This window comes from Pseudophryne corroboree, chromosome 1 (assembly GCF_028390025.1).
Source record: "Pseudophryne corroboree isolate aPseCor3 chromosome 1, aPseCor3.hap2, whole genome shotgun sequence".
In the NCBI taxonomy this organism is placed as follows: domain Eukaryota; kingdom Metazoa; phylum Chordata; class Amphibia; order Anura; family Myobatrachidae; genus Pseudophryne; species Pseudophryne corroboree.
Genome location: NC_086444.1, coordinates 978,433,032 through 978,451,102, shown reverse-complemented (window position 1 = coordinate 978,451,102; position 18,071 = coordinate 978,433,032). Strand labels below are relative to the sequence as shown.

The 18,071-nt window shown below is 43.8% G+C and overlaps 1 protein-coding gene across 4 annotated transcripts in view; it reads right to left on the bottom strand.

Annotated features, from left to right (window-relative positions):
• TMEM154 (transmembrane protein 154) overlaps window positions 1-18,071 on the bottom strand; it is a 302,500-nt gene that overhangs the window by 118,446 nt on the left and 165,983 nt on the right. For 3 of the 4 annotated variants that reach the window (XM_063920543.1, XM_063920541.1, XM_063920542.1), the window contains exon 2: window positions 960-1,143. The exons of the other annotated variant lie outside the window; for it this stretch is intronic. In XM_063920543.1, the coding sequence (XP_063776613.1) occupies window positions 960-1,023 (64 nt within the window). In that variant the 5' untranslated portion in view covers window positions 1,024-1,143. The remainder of the gene's footprint in view (window positions 1-959; window positions 1,144-18,071) is intronic. 4 annotated transcript variants of the gene reach the window in all.

Genomic DNA, 18,071 nt, shown 5'->3' with positions numbered 1-18,071 from the left:
CTTTCACCTGGAAGGCAGGTTGGGGGAAGGGGCAGTTTTGCCTAGGGTACCGAAAAACCTTGCACCGGCCCTGGATATCCTGGATGAAAACCTGGTCCAGAGCGCTCTTGAACTCAGACTGGGGCGACGGTTCATGAATGTTCTGACTGGCCCAGCCAGAGTCCAGACTTAAAACCGATTGAACATCTCTGGAGAGATCTGAAAATGGCTGTGCACAGATGCTTCCCATCCAACCTGATGGAGCTTGAGAGGTGCTGCAAAGAGGAATGGGCGAAACTGCCCAAAGATAGGTGTGCCAAGCTGGTAGCATTATATTCAAAGAGGCTTGAGGCTATAATTGCTGCCAAAGGTGCATCGACAAAGTATTGAGCAAAGGCTGTGAATACTTATGTACATGTGATTTCTTAGTCTTTTATTTTTAATAAATTTGCAAAAATTTCAAAAAAGCTTTTTCAGGTTGTCATTATGGGTTACTGTGTGTAGAATTTTGAGGCAAAAATGAATTTATTCTATTTTGGAATAAGGCTGCAACATAACAAAATGTGGAAAAGTGAAGCGCTGTGAATACTTTCCAGATGCACTGTAAATTACTCCAAAATAACATATATGCGATACAAAGGGCACTATTTCTAAAAGATACAATTGTGACACATTTAGTACATGACACACAAGTGCCCTGACACACGTTAGGCAAAAGAATTTGCCCCTCCCTACTACCAGTGCTTCATAGGGGGAGGCAGGGAGGGTGTGTACTGGGGAAAATACCATACAGATACAATGCCACAATGTTATTTTAACAGTGGAATGTCACAATGTTAATTTAACAGTGGAATTTTCAAAAGAACAAACCCACATATAAATGTATAGCCTGGAAACCTAATCAAATTCTTTTTAAGTAATCTGCCAATTTCCACAGGTTAAGACATAAGTGTAAACAATGAGACTGCACAAGCACTTACCATCATTGAATAATCCAGCAGAAAGTAAGACGGCAAAGGAAAGACTGCAAATGTTTGTCTGCATATCACTGTCCAATCCTGATCTCTGATCCTCTCTACTTTCTTTTAATTGTCTGCAAGTCTTTCTCAAGGGAGCTTCTACATTTCCTGTTTCCTTTCAATTTATCTGTGAACTTTTTCTCATCTAAGGAGATATATTCGAGTGTGTGTTTAGGAAGTGATGTAATTCAGCCTGGGCTTGTTGAAACATCTACATGTAAAAGAAGTTTTGTAGCACCTGGATTAGCGACTGGTTATAAATACTGTACCTGTGGATTTTGTCTTTCTCTGTTTTATCCACATTCTACAATTCCCAGCATTACGTAGCATACTCTGTCTCAGTGCTCTAGGCACACTCAGATAGATAGATAGATAGATAGATAGATAGATAGATAGATAGATAGATAGATAGATAGATAGATAGATAGATAGATAAAGCTATTTTTCCATATATTGTATTGTTTACAAAACAAACAAAAAAAATCACAATACACACTGTTTCAAGATGCAGAGCATTTTTGCATTTAAAACTGCTTTAAAATGTCCTAAAATAAACTTTAGCTATATTCTTATATAGTCTAAATTAAGGAGGCTAACCACCTTGATGTATGGCCAAGGGACAGCAGCAGATATCTCCGATACCTGCTGTGATCCCTCCATTCCCACCTGCAGCCGCAACCCCCATAGGTTTGTATGAGGAATGCGATGCTGCCAGATTTACAAAGCTCCGGAATGCGAAGTTGGCGTTAGCCCTTTGTAGCCTATGGGCTACACATCGCAAACTTAGCCCAGAGTGGGTGTCACAGAACCGTGTATGCGCAGGAGTACCACTTCCATTCACAGCACATTGCAGGGACAGGCACCACTATGATACATAATGATGCTGGTGTAATTGCATGTTGCAATGTGATTCTGGTTGCTAATATTGCGCTCAGATTGAATATGTGATTAATGATAAATAGACCCTTAAGTATCTTTGCTTTATATATTTTCAATTGGATTTTAACACATTTCAGCCAAATTTACTAGCATTTGACATGTAGCTGCATTATGGAGGGTGAGTAGTGTTATCCTTTCCTCACAGTGGCTATTTGCATACATGAATGTATAAATGACAGCATAAAATCCTGAAACACACCATACATTTATCCGATAAGTCTGGGGAATCAGCATGGGAAGGGCAAGGGTAACTAGCTATAGATTTAATCCTTGCTTCTGTGCAGTGGTGCAAGTAGAAAATGGGTGTGGCCAAATGCCACATGGGGTGTGGTCAATGAAAATGGGGGCGTGATGCACATATGGGGGAGGGGTAGATACACATATGATCCCAATAGTGCCAGATACACATTGCCCCACAGTGCCAGATACACGTTGCCCCACAGTGCCAGATACACGTTGCCCCACAGTGCCAGATACATGTTGCCCCACAGTGCCAGATATACATTGCCCCACAGTGCCAGATATACATTGCCCCACAGTGCCAGATACACATTGCCTCACTGTGCCAGATACACAAATGCCCCCAGAGTGCCAGATACATATTCCCCCACAGTGCCAGATACACAAATGCCCCCAGAGTGCCAGATATACATGCCCCCAATGTGTCAGATATACATTGCTCCCCAGTGACAGATACAGAAATGCTCCCAGAATGCCAGATACACATTGCCCCACAGTGCCAGATACATAAATGCTCCCACAGTGCCAGATACACATTGCCCCACAGTGCCAGATACACAAATGCCCCCAGAGTGCCAGATACATAAATGCTCCCAGAGTGCCAGATACACATTGCCTCACTGTGCCAGATACATAAATGCTCCCAGAGTGCCAGATACACATTGCCCCACAGTGCCAGATACACAAATGCCGCCAGAGTGCCAGATATACATTGCCTCACAGTGCCAGATACACAAATGCCCCAATGTGTCAGATATATATTGCTCCCCGGTGCCAGATACAGAAATGCCCCCATAGTGCCAGATATGCCTCCAGTGCCAGATACAGAAATGCCACCAGTGCCAGATACACATGTCCACCCAGTGCCAGATACACAAATGCCCCCAGTGCCAGATACACATGCACCCAGTGCCAGATACAGAAATGCCTCCACAGTGCCAGATATACTCCCAGTGCCAGATATGTCACCAGTGCCAGATATGCCCCCACAGTGCCAGATATGCTCCCAGTGCCAGATATGCCCCCAGTGCCAGATACACATGTCCCTCCAATGCCAGATATGCCCCCAGTGCCAGATACACATGTCCCCCCAGTTCCAGATATGCTCCCAGTGCCAGATACACATGTACCCCCAATGCCAGATATGCCCCCAGTGCCAGATACATATGTCCCCCCAGTGCCAGATATTCCCCCAGTGCCAGATACACATGTTCCCCAATGCCAGATATGCCCCCAGTGCCAGATACACATGTCCCCGCAATACCAGATATGCCCCAGTGCCAGATACACATGTCCTCCCAGTGACAGACATGCTCCCAGTGCCAGATACACATGTCCCCCCAGTGCCAGATACACAAATGCTCCCAGTGCCAGATACACATGCCCCCCCCCCGCGCCAGATATGCCCCCAGTGCCAGATACAGAAATGCCACCACAGTGCCAGATATGCTCCCAGTGCCAGATACACATGTCCCCCCAGTGCCAGATATGCCCCCAGTGCCAGATATGCCCCCAGTGACAGATACAGAAATGTCCCCACAGTGCCAGATATGCACCCAGTACCAGATATGCCCCCCAGTGCCAGATACACATGTCCCCCCAGTGCCAAGTACACATGCCCCCCCCCTTCCCCTGCTGCTCAGCGCTGCTACTGTCCTGTGTGTGAGGGGAGGAGAGCGCAGCCTGCACCTCTCCTGCCCCTCAGTCTCCGGCGGCGGTGCGGGTGTCTACCTTCAATTCAGTGCCGATCCGTGAGCTAATCAAAGCTCACGGTCCAGCAGCCAATCAGGTGTCAGGCTCCGGAGCCTTACCTCCGGCGGGTGCTCCCGCGGGTTACCATCCCGCTGGTTGGCGCGGCTGCGGCGGCAGGGAGCTGCTGGCGGCGGGTCCTTCTGGACGGATGTGCGGCTGCCAAGGGCCAGGGGCCGAGGGTCTGGAGAGCCGGGCGTGGATCGCTGCGGTAAGGTCCTCTAGTGGTGACACAGTATAGAGTGTCAGAGAAAGAAGCTGGCTAAAGCTGTGTGCTAACAGCTAAGTATGTCTCCTGTGCTGGGGGCAGCCACGTTGGAGACCAGAATATTACCAATGAAGTTCCCAATCTGTGTCCAGCCAATCCTGCGTGTTCTCCCCTTGCAAAAGGGGGCTGGCTCAGAGGGAGAGTGCCAGTGGTTCATGTTACCTCCTTGTGAAAGGTTCTCCAGGTCTGTGCTCCCAGGTTACTTCTGGTTCCCTGGTCCTGGTTGCTCTCATCCATCGGTTACCTAAACGCTGCTGCAGTCCTGCTGTCTAAGTCCGTTGCCACTCGTGGAAGCGCTCACGGGGTCCCCGGTCATAGAGGAGCTCTAGATGCTAACGGCGGTTCCCGCCGTCATCTTCATTTCTTCAAAGTTCAAGTTCTTCAGCCTCGTCTTTCAATCACAAACCACAGTCTTCATTTCTTCAAAGTCCAAGTTCTTCAGCCTCGTCTTTTAATCATAAAACACAGTCTTCAGTTCTTCTTTACCGGAGTTCTTCAGCTTCACTCTTCAAGTCATTTAACCATAGACTCTAATTCTTCCAGTTTCGTCAATTGCTCCAATATTCGTGTACAGCCTGATTATTTATTAAAACTACAGTTATATTCCTACGAAGTACTCCTTTTCTTTAAATCCTCCGGCCAACGTTAACACTTAGTTTGGCTTCTACCCCATGAGGAGGAATTAGATTCAGCCACCTTGTTTACCCTCCTCACAGGTAGCTGTCCCTTCAGCCAAAACTCGGTTGTCGGAACCCCAACTTACGCCGAGCATGACAGTAAGCACTGGCCCAATGGATCCGGCAAGTGAGCAGGCTACCTGGGGCGATGCCTCTGTGGATACACGACTGCAGGACTTTCATCGGGCTGCACCCACTCTGTGGAATGCCCTACCACGCACAATAAGACTATCCTCTAGTCTCCAAACCTTCAAGCGTTCCCTCAAAACTCACCTCTTTAGGCAAGCGTATCAAATTCCTGAACCACCCACATAACTTTCATAAACCTTCCTATCAAATTACATCCACTCTGTACAGTCCACACATATCCTCACATGTCTTCTCATTCTATGCAAAAGATAGCACCTTTCCTTGTGTACATATGCCTATTTCCCTATAGATTGTAAGCTTGCGAGCAGGGCCTTCCTACCTCTATGACTGTTATCACCCAGTTTGTTATTGTTATTTCAATTTGTAAAGCGCAACAGAATTTGCTGCGCTATATAAGAAACTGTTAATAAATAAATAAATAAATATTCTGTCTCGTCTAAATAAACAGGAGGCCATGCAGGCACATTTTGTACAGTTCATGCAGAATATATCCACTCGTTTGGATTCTCTTCACACAGCCATTTCCACATCTCTGATTCCAGTTCCAGCTTCCAATCCGCCAGCACCTAATCCCCTAGTGTCGATTCCAGTTCCTTGTTTACAACTATCGCCACCCAGTAAATTTGACGGTAGTCCAAAGCAATGCAGAGGGTTCCTCAATCAATGAGAGAACCAGTTTGAGCTTCAGTCAGCTAACTTTCCGTCTGATTGGACCAAAATCGCATACATCATTTCACTTCTGACCGGACTAGCTCTGGATTGGGCTTCACCCTTATGGGAGAGAGCTGATCCCATACTTTCGAATCGCCAGGAATTCGTGGCAACTTTTTCGTAAAATCTTTGACGAGCCAGGCCGGACCACCTCTGCCTCTTTAGAGATTCTGCGTCAGGGAACCCTTTCCGTCGCCCAGTACGTGATCCAATTCCGTACTCTGTCTTCTGAAGTGGGCTGGAATAAAGAGGCCGCCTTTTGGAACGGTCTCCCCGACAGGATTAAAGATGACCTGGTGACTCAGGATGTGCCAGTTAAGCTCGATCAGCTTATTTCTCTTTGCAACAAGATTGATCTAAGATACAAGGAGCGCTGTCTTGAGAGAACAAGGTTCGAGCAACCCAAATCTCGGGCCTGTCCCACTCCTAGACCATCCTCACCGTCTACTGAAGAACCCATGCAGGTCAACTGTTCTCGTCTCACCAATGAGGAACATCAAAGACGCAGACAGGGAAACCTCTGCATGTATTGTGGGGCGGCCGACCACTTTAAGTCTCGTATTCAACGACCGGGAAACTCCCGCTCCTAGCTTATGCAGGAGAGGTTAAGCTAGGAGCATTCCTCAACCAATTTACCAGGAAGGAATCACTGTTGGCTGTATGTCTGGAACTTCCCTCTACCTCCTTTCATGTTACAGCACTTTTGGATTCTGGAGCTGCAGAAAGTTTCATTACTTCCGCCTTAGTCCGACAGTCTGAAATACCAACCACTCGTTTGGAGCGAGCTATCTCTATCACCGCGGTTGACGGAAGTTATATCCCTGAAGGGATCATCACCCACCGTACAGTTCCTCTGAAGATGAAAGTTGGTATTCTCCATTCTGAAGTTATCTCTTTCCTGGTAATGTCACAACTGAGGGTTTTAGCTGACAGGAGGAAGCCTCAGTTGTAGGGGCTGAGAGGAACTTAAACCGGGGAGGTTTAATCAGACCCCTGGACATGTAAGTGTTAAAAGGAAACCCGAAGGTGTGACCATGACAACCAGGTAAAAGTAAATTAAAAGTTTATTAACAAACTCCGTGTAACAACAGACAGCAAATGATATAGCCGTTCCAAAATAATTGAAGAACAATGAAGTCTCTTTGGTAGATTTATTGCATTGTGAAATTCACAGGGCTCACGATAAAAGAATATCATGAACTGAACATTGACACATTGATTTCATCTTATATACTTGTCGTTACAGCGTTACATGATCCAATCAAATTTGCAGACCAATCATATACATAAACCAATCACAATTCATTTATCAGAATATATTATTAATTCATATACTCCCCTTATGGGGGATTTCCAATTAATTAGCTCAACATCTTGTAATTATGACTGTTTAATATCAAAATACATTTTACCTTTCACCTAATTTAAATTCTCTTTATTCTGCAAAACACAATTCCTTATTTTGCAAAACACTAGCTAACCGCAGTCTTGTGATACACTGCGCAGCTGGCTTTAACTTCTTGTTTTGTCTGAAAATCAAAGTTTCTGCAAACATATAAAAATCACATTTAAAACAACAGTTTATTTTAAAGCAAAAGACAAACTGACATCCAGCTTCCATTTTGTATTCACTTATCCATATCATTCCTCTCTCTGCCAATATACTTGGCATTCTAATACACAAATCAGAAGGTTCAGTTTCACAATTTCTAATGAGGGTTAGGTAGACGCACAACATAGGGAAAAGGTGGGTTCACGGGGATGGGCCTGGCGCCAATGCTCACCGCACCGGACGGGAATCCCTGTTCTTTTTTATAGGAACCTTCTAGTGTTGGCTAAGAGGGTTTTGACACAGGTGAAACTCGCTTGTATTTCATGTCTAACATACTCATCCTGATTAACTCCTACCCTGTTATTCAGTTCATAAGTAAAGTTAGCAAGCTGTGTATTTTCCCTACCTGCCTGATCCTCCTCTAAAGCCTGGTATATGGACTCAGGTTCCTGGAGTCGTAAACTTTCATAAGACTTGCTCATATCAGCATATACCACCTGTCTTTCCTGCTGTCCCTGACTAGTTCCCTGAGCCACCTGTTCTAGTGGAACCTCATCATCTACCACCACAATGGTCATTTCATGGTGCACTTTCAACCTTTTAAATCCTTTACCACATTGTACACAGACTACTGGTCCACACTTGATGGTAAAGTATATGATTCCTACAATCAGGGCACCAAACACAATGTACTGCAATATTCCAGAGAAAAGCTTTGCAATACTTCCTCCTAGCCATCCAAGTGGCTCCCAACCTTCACTAGCACCTAACCTTCTCATTTCCTGCTGCAACTCTCCCACCTTGCTCAGATGAGCACTTATTTCAGCTCTGTGATCTTGAATATAAGTACAACATTCTTGTCCTACTACTGCACACGTACCCCCTTCTGCTGCCAACAGCTGATCCAGTGCCATCCTATTTTGTAAAGCCACTTTTCTTACTTGAGCCAGCTCTTCCACTGTCTGATTGATTGAAACTACCAATTCCCCTACCATCTGATCTAGTACCGTTAAGGTTTGGGACACAACTTTTTCCACAAGATAGATAGTGGACAGAGGAAACAGGGTTCCAGCCGTACGTTCACCATCAGAAAATCTGAAAGATACATCCCCTTTCTTCACTTCTCTTTTGCTATGATGTCTCAAATATGTAAAATCACTTGACACTAAATCATGTTCTACAGGGATATTTCTTGGGTATTGATCCAGCTTAGTAGTGGCTCTCACTAAGGGGACTACATAGGAGAGCACACATTGTCCTTTGGCACCTAAAGGAATCCATGAATATGCCCATTTGCCACAAACCCAATACATACCCTTAGGCAGGGGCATTCCAAATATTTTAGTGCAAATGAGTCCTATGTATATCATAAAATACCCGGTGTTATTGCCATTGACATCCCTACACGTGCTGTTATCAAGAGTACACCCATCATGCAGTAACTGGTCTAGGGTGTCATTAGGCGTTAGTACTCCATTTGTATCTATTGAGTGCCAACAGTGTTTGAGGTTTTTCAGTGTACACTTGTTTGACTTTTGAACTACAAATGTGGCTCCAGTACAGTTAGTATATCCCAGGTTTTGTCTTTTTGCCCTGAATACAGTTTTCTTCCTTTTTAACTTGTACTTGCTTGGCTTTGATTTGACACTTAAACAAAATTCAGGCCTCCCTGTGACTGCGGTTACTTGTAGAGCAGGTGAATGCAGCAGACCTCTGCTTGAAACATCCAAATATGGGAAGTCTACTATATTCTGTACTTTAGGTGTCTTATTGGCACAAATGTGACTACCATTCTTTCGCTTATGGCAGGACCAATCTCTGTCTATCATGTCTGCTGTGCTTATGTAATGAGCCAGGAGGGGTATATCTGCATCTACACTGATGGGTAGGTGGGTACAAATCCAACATTTGGTTGTGTTGAAAGCCTTTGCAATTTTACTGTGCATTGCTATCATGGAATTACCTGTAAATTCTCCTCCATAATCATTCTTTTGTAAGGCCCTACACACACGTGTCTTGGATAACATTTCATTGTAAAGTGTTACATTACCTGTTTGACTGGTCACATTGTTAACAGACCCTGGAATGTATATACAACACTCAAGCACAATGAGTATGATTGTAATCAGACATGCCCATGAGAGAATGCACCCCCATAGTCCACGATCTGGCCTTTGGCCTATCAGCATCATCCTGTTGAGCATTGTCTTTGTTGTCCTTGATCTTCACAGTACTCTTCTAGGAGTTATGTACCCTCCACAGAGATACTGCGTTGGCAAGTGGCTCAAGGGATTATTATGCCCGAACCACTCACTTGCTGGTTTTACTGGTGAAGTGCAGAGGAGTCTTGGAGAATATCTTCCACATGTGCTGTCTCAGGAGGCGTGACTTTTCTGCAGTGGGTGGAGTGGATCCACGAAGTCTTCTCCTTTATCTTAACAGCAGTTGGGGTTGTCAACAAGACTTGGTAAGGTCCTTCCCACCGGTCTGTCAGCGAGCTCGATCTCAGGAAATTTCTGACCATCAGCTCATCACCAGGTTGTAGATTATGACAAGCACCTTCCACAGGGATTGGTTGTGTGCTGGTCACAGTAGCTTGGATCTTCTTTAGCTGGTTGCTTAATGAAATAAGATAGTTCACAGTTAAGTCATTTGTTTTACTGAGTTCATATGCGGGTGCAATAGTAACATTGGGCAATTTTCCAAACAGTATTTCATAGGGAGAAATGTTCAACTCCCCCCTTGGTGTTGTTCTGATCGAGTGCAACACTAATGGCAAAGCTTCTGGCCACTGCAAGCTGGTTTCTTTACATATTTTGGCCAGCTTATTTTTAATGGTCCCGTTATAGCGTTCCACCTTACCGCTCGATTGCGGATGGTATGCGGTGTGTAGCTGTTGTTTAATGCCAAGAAGCTGACACATCTTTTTGAACACTAATCCAGTAAAGTGTGTACCTTGGTCTGATGATATCACATATGGTATGCCATACCTACATACAAATTCTTGTACCAGTTTCTTTGCTGTGATTGCTGCTGTTGCACTGGCCACGGCATATCCCTCTACCCAACCGCTAAATGTGTCGACACAAACCAAAACATACTGAAGCATCCTAACCTTTGGTAGCTGAATGTAATCAATTTGTAGGATTTGGAAAGGACCAGTTGTTTGGGGAATGTGTGAAGGCATTGTTTTAACTGCTCTTCCAGCATTCTTCTGCAAGCAGGTGATGCAAGAAGCACAGTACTTGGTTGCCACTGGCGCAAAGCCAGGTGCATACCAATAAGTCTTGATTAGACTTATCATGGCTGTCTTACCTGCATGGGTCAGTCCATGGGACATCTGTGCCAATGCTGGCAAGAGTAATTTAGGGGCAACAGGCTTACCTTCAGAGCTGTGCCACAGGCCTTTGTTGTCTTGGGTACACTTTGCACTTCCCCACTTGGTCTTTTCCTGTAAATCACAAACTTTTTGCATATCAATTAATGTTTGTTCACTTGGTATACATACATCAGCTACCCTACAAACATTTTCCACTATGACCTTTTGTTGGGCTGCCACTTTTGCTGCAGCATCTGCCCTTCTGTTCCCTTTTGTAACTTCATCATGGCCAGTCATGTGAGCTTGACATTTAATAACTGCTATCTGTGAGGGCAGTTGTATAGCATCTAGTAATTCTTTTACTGCCTCTGCATGTGCAATTGGATTGCCTGTTGCTGTTAGGAAGTCTCTGTGTTTCCCCAGTTCACCAAAATCGTGTGTAACACCAAACGCGTATCTGCTGTCTGTATATATATTTACAGTCTTTCCTTCAGCTAGCTGACATGCTTTAGTCAAAGCTTTGAGCTCTGCCAACTGTGCTGAGTGTGGTGGTGGAAGTGGGGAGGAAAAAACAGTTTGTGTGTCATCCACCACAGCATATCCTGATTGAGTAGCACCCGTTTCTGTTTGTCTGTGGCAGCTACCATCAACATAGTAAACCAGATCAGGATTCTGGAGTGGTGTTTCCTCCAGGTCCACCCTAGGGGTGGATTGCTCATCAACATATTTTAAGCAATCATGTGGGACATGTTGTTCTACTACCCCCCACTCCTCTCTCTGAAACTCATCAGTTTCATTTACCGGTAAAAGTGTTGCAGGGTTTAAAATATTGCACTTAATGAGGGTGATGTTTGTGGGCATAATGAGGGCTAATTCCCACTTTGTCAGGCGTGCTGCAGTGACATGTCATGTCTTTTGACAGGTAAGCAGGGCTGCTACGGCATGGGGAACATAAACTTTTAGATCACAGCCCAATACAATGTCTGCTGACTTGTCTACCAGTAATGCAGCTGCTGCTATGGCTCGCAGGCAAACAGGTAGGCCACGTGCTACTGGGTCTAATTGTGCACTGTAATAAGCAACAGGTCTTTGCTTTTCCCCATGAAACTGTGTAAGGACACCTGTGGCATGGCCTAGGTGTTCATGGCAAAAGAGAGAAAATGCTTGTTTATAGTTAGGCAGGCCCAGGGCAGGGGCCGCTGTCAGGTCATCTTTAAGTTGTTTAAATGACATAGTTGTTTGTTCTGTATGTATGAGGGGCTCTGGTACAGAAGCTTTGGTCAGCTCATACAAGGGTGCAGTTAGCTGTGAGTAGTTAGTTACCCAGTTTCTACAGTAACCCACCATTCCTAGGAAACCCCTTAGCTTCCTTTTGTTGATGGGCAGTCTTATGTTTTGGATGGCTGCAATCCTATCTGGGGACAGGTGTCTGAGGCCTTCAGATAGACAGTGGCCTATATATGACACCTTTGTTTGACATAGTTGCAATTTGTCTTTGGACACCTTGTGTCCATTTGTTGCAAGGAACCTTAAGAGCTCAGCTGTGTCTTTAATTGATGTTTCAAAATCTGGGGAACAAAGTAACAAATCGTCTACATACTGAATGAATGTAGATCCACCTGGTAGGATGAGTTTTTGAAGGTTTTCAGCAAGGGACTGGCTAAAAATTGTAGGGCTATTAAGGTAGCCTTGCACCATCCTTGTCCAGGTGTACTGGTTACCTCTATAGGTAAATGCAAAAAGGTATTGACTGTCTGGATGTATTGGTATGGAGAAAAATGCTGAACACAGATCAACCACTGAGAAATGAGTGCTGTCTGCGGGGATCTGCATTAATATGGTAGCTGGGTTTGGTACCACTGGGTGCAAGGGTTCAACGATTGCATTAATTGCCCTCAAGTCCTGAACTAAGTGATAACCACGCCCATTACTCTTTGACACAGGGAAGATGGGCGTATTGGCCTGGCTCTGGGTTTTAACCAACACCCCCTGTTGTAGTAATTCTTGGATTACTGGGAACACCCCCTGTTCAGCTTCTGGCTTTAAGGGGTATTGTGGTCTACTGGGAATTACTGCTCCTGCTTTGAGCTTGACTCTTATTGGTGGGGCATTTAGGATCTTCCCCACATTGTTGGAGCCCGTGGTCCACAGCTGATCTGGAATATTTGATAACATTTCAGACACTTCAGGGGGGAGTATACCCAAGGTATTCAGTTCCACCCTTTCTGTTGAAGGAGGGTCACTGAGCAGTGCATCGGTGACCAAGTCCTTGTTGGAATCTGGTACCTGTAGGTATACCACATCTGGAGTGCAAAATACTGTGCATCCCAATTTACACAGTAAATCCCTCCCCAATAAATTTGTGGGGGCATCAGCTGCTAACAAGAAGGAGTGGTCACTTGTTAAGGGTCCAACGGTTACTTTTACATCTTGTGTTTCCCTTAAGGGGATTACTTTGTTTGCCACCCCTACTGCATGTACAACTTTGTTTGTGGTAGGTAAAGTGACCTTGTCCGCTATTAGGGATCGTGCAGCACCCGTGTCAATTAGGAAAGAATGTTTAGAATCTCCAATTTTTAAATCAATAGTAGGTTCTTGAGAGTTACAAGATATTACAGTCATGGTCTTCACGGGGGCTGCGGTATCCTGTCATTGTAAATCCTCATCACTTTCTGTGGTGCCCTTCTTTGCCTGGGACTGCCTTGGTTTCTTAGGGCGTCTGCAGTCCCTTGCAAAGTGTCCTTTCCTCTGGCAATTGTAACAAGTAAGCTGCAATCTGTCTGATGATCGCCTGGCACCCATGCTATAATCAATTGGTCTATTAGCTAGGTCACAGGTGGCTTGTGCAGCTTTGACCTGTAGGTTCATAAGCTTGGTTTCTGTGTTCAATTTCTTGACCACCAAATTGTCCTCATGGTATATTGCAAGAGTGACCAGATCTTCTGGACCCTTTTTGCGCCATAGAGGATCATTGATGGTCAAGCAGGTTTTTACCTGAGGCTTAAGACCTTCCACGAAGGCTCCAGATAACATGGGCTGAAGCACTTGCTCCTTAAATATATCTTCAATGCCTCCATAATTTTGGACCTCAGTTTTAAATCTGCCCCAATAATCTCTAACTGTTTCCATAGGACCTTGTTTAATCATCATTATTTTTCCCCAATTGGGCTGGCAAGGAAACTGCTCTGTAAAAGCTCTCATTAAATGTTTCCACTCTTGGTCCAGGCCTTCTCTATTAACGTCTACGGGAGGCTTAAAGTCCTCTTTATCCCACCCTAGGTCCATTGCGATCTTCTTCTATTCTTCAGTTGTGAGCAAAGCAGTAAATAATTGTGCCATGTCACTATGTGTTAGTTGATGTACTTTGTACAAGCGCTGGAGTTTGGCTTTGACTTCTGCTGGCTTTGATCTATAATCTGCTAATTCTGTGCAAATTTGGTGTAATTCAGCCTTTGAAACCAAAGATGTATAACAAACCAGTGTTTGTGCAGTAAAAAAGGACCAGCTTCCTAGGTACACCTCTGAGGGGAGAAAAAACACTATTTCTCTACAAGTGAAGTACTAGAGGTTTGTAGAGGGTACCCCTGGCGCTTGGTCTTTTAAAGATGATTATAAATACAACTCAAAAACAATACCATTTATCGCTAGCCAAATATTTCTAGATGGCCAGTTTTGCTGATACATATGACTCAATGGATAAAAAGAGACAATATTTATTGAGCTAAAAAACAAACAACACATGTACATGTGACATGAACAATATAAGAAAGTGACTTGTGCATCCAGTGGTAAGCCGGATCAATTGATATATAGAATCCTGCTGAGGGGATACTACCCCAATAGGTTATTTCCTGGTGAGTACCACGACTGGTCACCACAGACCTGATTATGATGCAGTGATGGTTTAGGTCTCTGTGCAAAAGCAGGCAATAAAGTGACTGGTGCGTACGTGGAAATATGAATCTCTCACCGTTAGGTTCCCGTGCGGTGGGCTAGTTTGAAATAAGCAAATTGGTCCAAGGCTGATAGGCCTGGCACCACCACCACGGGTGTTATCAGCAGGAAGTCCTGGAAGTGTGCAGCTCCTTCTCCAAATAACGCGTTTCGGTCAAAGATGGCGACCTTTCTCAAAAATGGATAGAGAGCTGTGGTCCTTATGCTTCTTTTATACCCTAACTAATCCTCTAATGATGGCATAATCACATACAGGCGTGTTTCCGGAATCATGTGACCGGAAACACATGATTGCGGTCCAACGACTGTTTCCGTATCACATAGGTCCTCAAGAGCCGCACTTCCGGGATTACGTGACTAGAGTCACGTGGTTGCGTTCCAGCGGCCATTTACGACTTTACTGGATCTCATGACGGAAGTGACGCGGACGTTTCTTTCCTCACAGACCGTCTGCATGTAACCAACAGGGCTTCCCGATGGTCCGGCGGACATCTTGCTTAAGGGGATATATATTCTGTTTGCCCAGAGGTTTTCACATATGTTGATCCCCACACCTGACCAAACTAGATGGTACTTCGTATTCCCATCATGTCCATCCCTGATTACCCGGGTGGGGATCTGAATTTCCTCAGATAGATGCATTGAAGATCAAAAAAATATATGTAATATAAAAGGAAAAAAAGTATATGATTAGTATACATATAAAATAAATGATCAATATATATAACATTGTTAATGAACCAGTGTTTAGAAACTCTTGCATATATGAGGCATTTAATCAAGAAACCACCTTAATTCGAAGTCGACATTATGGCCTTTAGGTTTTAGCATATCGAGATCATATATCCATCTCATTTCACTTTGCGCTAAGCGCTTTTCCAGATTTTTATTACGCCAAGTAGGTTTTATCTGTTGTAGACCGATGAAACGTTTGATCTGTCCTTCACACTTATTGTGTTTTTTACTAAAATGTTCCGAGAGGGGATGAGTTTCTAATCCTTTACGGATATTATAGATGTGCTCCGCTGCTCTCGTTTTTAGTGGTCGTGAAGTTTTTCCAATATAAATTTGGCCACAGTTACATTCCAATAGGTAGATTACGTTCCTAGAATGGCAGGTTACAAAATCTTTTATCACATATTTCTTGCCATTTACCTCAAAGTCAGTGATCTTTCTGACTATATCTTTTTTCGTGGTTGTTCTGCACATTAGGCAGTCCCCGCATCTATGGAACCCCTTAGTGCATGTCCTTCCTATTGTGTTCTCTTTTAGACTACTGTTGACCAATTTATCCTTCAGAGATCTGGCCTTTTTATATATAAACACCGGTTTCGTCTGTAAGGACTTTCCCAAAACTGGGTCATCCTGCAATATTCGCCAATTGTCTCTAAACACTTTTTCAACCTTCTTATGGTATGCACCATACTGGGTAATAAAAGCCCATTCATAAGGATTATCTTTCAATATGGGTTTTTCCTTCTCTATCAGGAGCTCCTTTCTATCTATCTGATGTACTTTCTCTTTGGCCTTTTCCAATGTGGACTCCTCATATCCTTTTTCCCTAAACCTTTCTGCCATTTCCTCAAGTTGTGTTTCCAGGATTATGGGGTCCGTGCAATTCCTTTTTACTCGTTTGAATTGCCCTACTGGTATATTTTCTAGCCATTTCTCATGGTGCTCGCTATTAATGCTCAAGTAGGCATTGGAGTCCGTCGGTTTTCTATGAGTTTGAGTGTTTATTTTCTCATTCTCTATGTAAATTTTAAGATCCAGAAATACTAAGTCCTTCTTGCTTTCTACAAACGTTAAAACAATGTTAAAATCATTGGAGTTAAGTTCTTCAAGGAAATGAGCCTGGGTATCTCTCTCTCCTCGCCAGATAAAAAGGACATCGTCTATAAAACGCCACCAGGACACCAGGTTTACTCCCAGTGCCCATAGGGAATCCACATACTGGACTTCCCAGTAGGCCATGTACAGGTTTGCATAACTGGGAGCAAACCTGGTGCCCATGGTTGTCCCCCTTATTTGCAGATAATAGGATCCATTGAAATAAAAATAATTGTTCTTTAAAATAAAATCAATGGATTCCAATAAAAACGATTTTGTCTCCTCTCTGTATTCACTTTTATTGAGGAAATATTCTATGGCCACTTTCCCTTTGTCCCAATCAATAATTGTGTAAAGGGAACTAACATCCGCACTTATTAAAGTGCATTCTTGATCCCAAGGGACTCTCTCAAGTTTTCGCAGAACATCCCCTGTGTCTTTTAGGAATGCAGGGGTACTAGTTACTAATGGTTGCAAGAACGAGTCAACCATTGCCGATAGATTAGATGTAATACTATTGGTACCAGTGATTATGGGACGTCCCGGGGGATTGCTCGAATCCTTATGGATCTTAGGCAATACGTAGATAGTCGGGGTAGAGGGGTCAGTGATGTTGATGAACCCCCTTTCATCCTCAGTGATGGCCCCTTTTTCCACTGCTCTTAGAGTGAGGTCGTCCAAATTTTTGGTTATCTTAATAAGGGGGTCAGTCTTCAATTTCTTATATGTACTGAGATCACTGAGTTGTCCGTTGATCTCCTTCAAATAATTCTCCTTACTCATGACTCATGACTACGACCCCTCCCCCTTTGTCCACAGGCTTTATAATTATCTCATTATTTGCCTGTAAGGATTGTACTGCAAGTGATTCTTTCCTAGTAAGATTTCTCTTTTTACATTTGGGAATTTTTCTTAATTCTTTGGTGACTATAGAATTGAAGCAATCTATACTGCCCCCTTTTACATGCTGGGGGTAAAAGTGAGATTTTTTCTTAAATTTAGATCTCTCTATTGGTGGAGTTTCATTGGGAATTTCTTTCCCTAGAAAAAATTTCTTTATGCTTAACTTTCTTACGTATTTTTGCAGATCCACAAACAAATCAAATGGGTTGGGATCAGTAGATGGTGCAAATTTTAACCCTTTAAGGAGCACCCTCTGTTCAGATTCGGACAAATGGTGATTACTGAGATTGAATATTTTACTTGAATGTTTCTCCTCAGAGTCATTTTCAGTGACAATTTCAATAGTCGGACTTATTTTTTCTTTGGGGACTTTTTTGGGTTTGGATTTCTTTACTCCGCCCCTTTTCCCCCTTTTGGTGGGTCTACCAATTATTCCCTTCGTGGGGTCCACCGTCCCCTGTCTAAAAAATTCCGATTGGTCCGTGGTGTATTACAATTTGAGACTCCTATATTTTCTCTTCTTCTATCTATATTTTCTCTTCCCCTCCTGTAAGTATATTGTTCCCCTAACTGAATGTGGGGGGATCTGAGGGGCTCTTCATAGGTGTTTTTCCAGTGCTCCCTATTTTTATTTTTGGGGATGTACCTTTCTCTGTATTCCCTTCCCTCCACAAATCGTCTACCTTTCGGTGCCCCTTGTGACTGATTTGGTCTTAATAATTAGTGGTTTGCGTGTAGTTTCTACCCTTTTGTTGAAAGGACGGTACACCTTTTCGCCAGG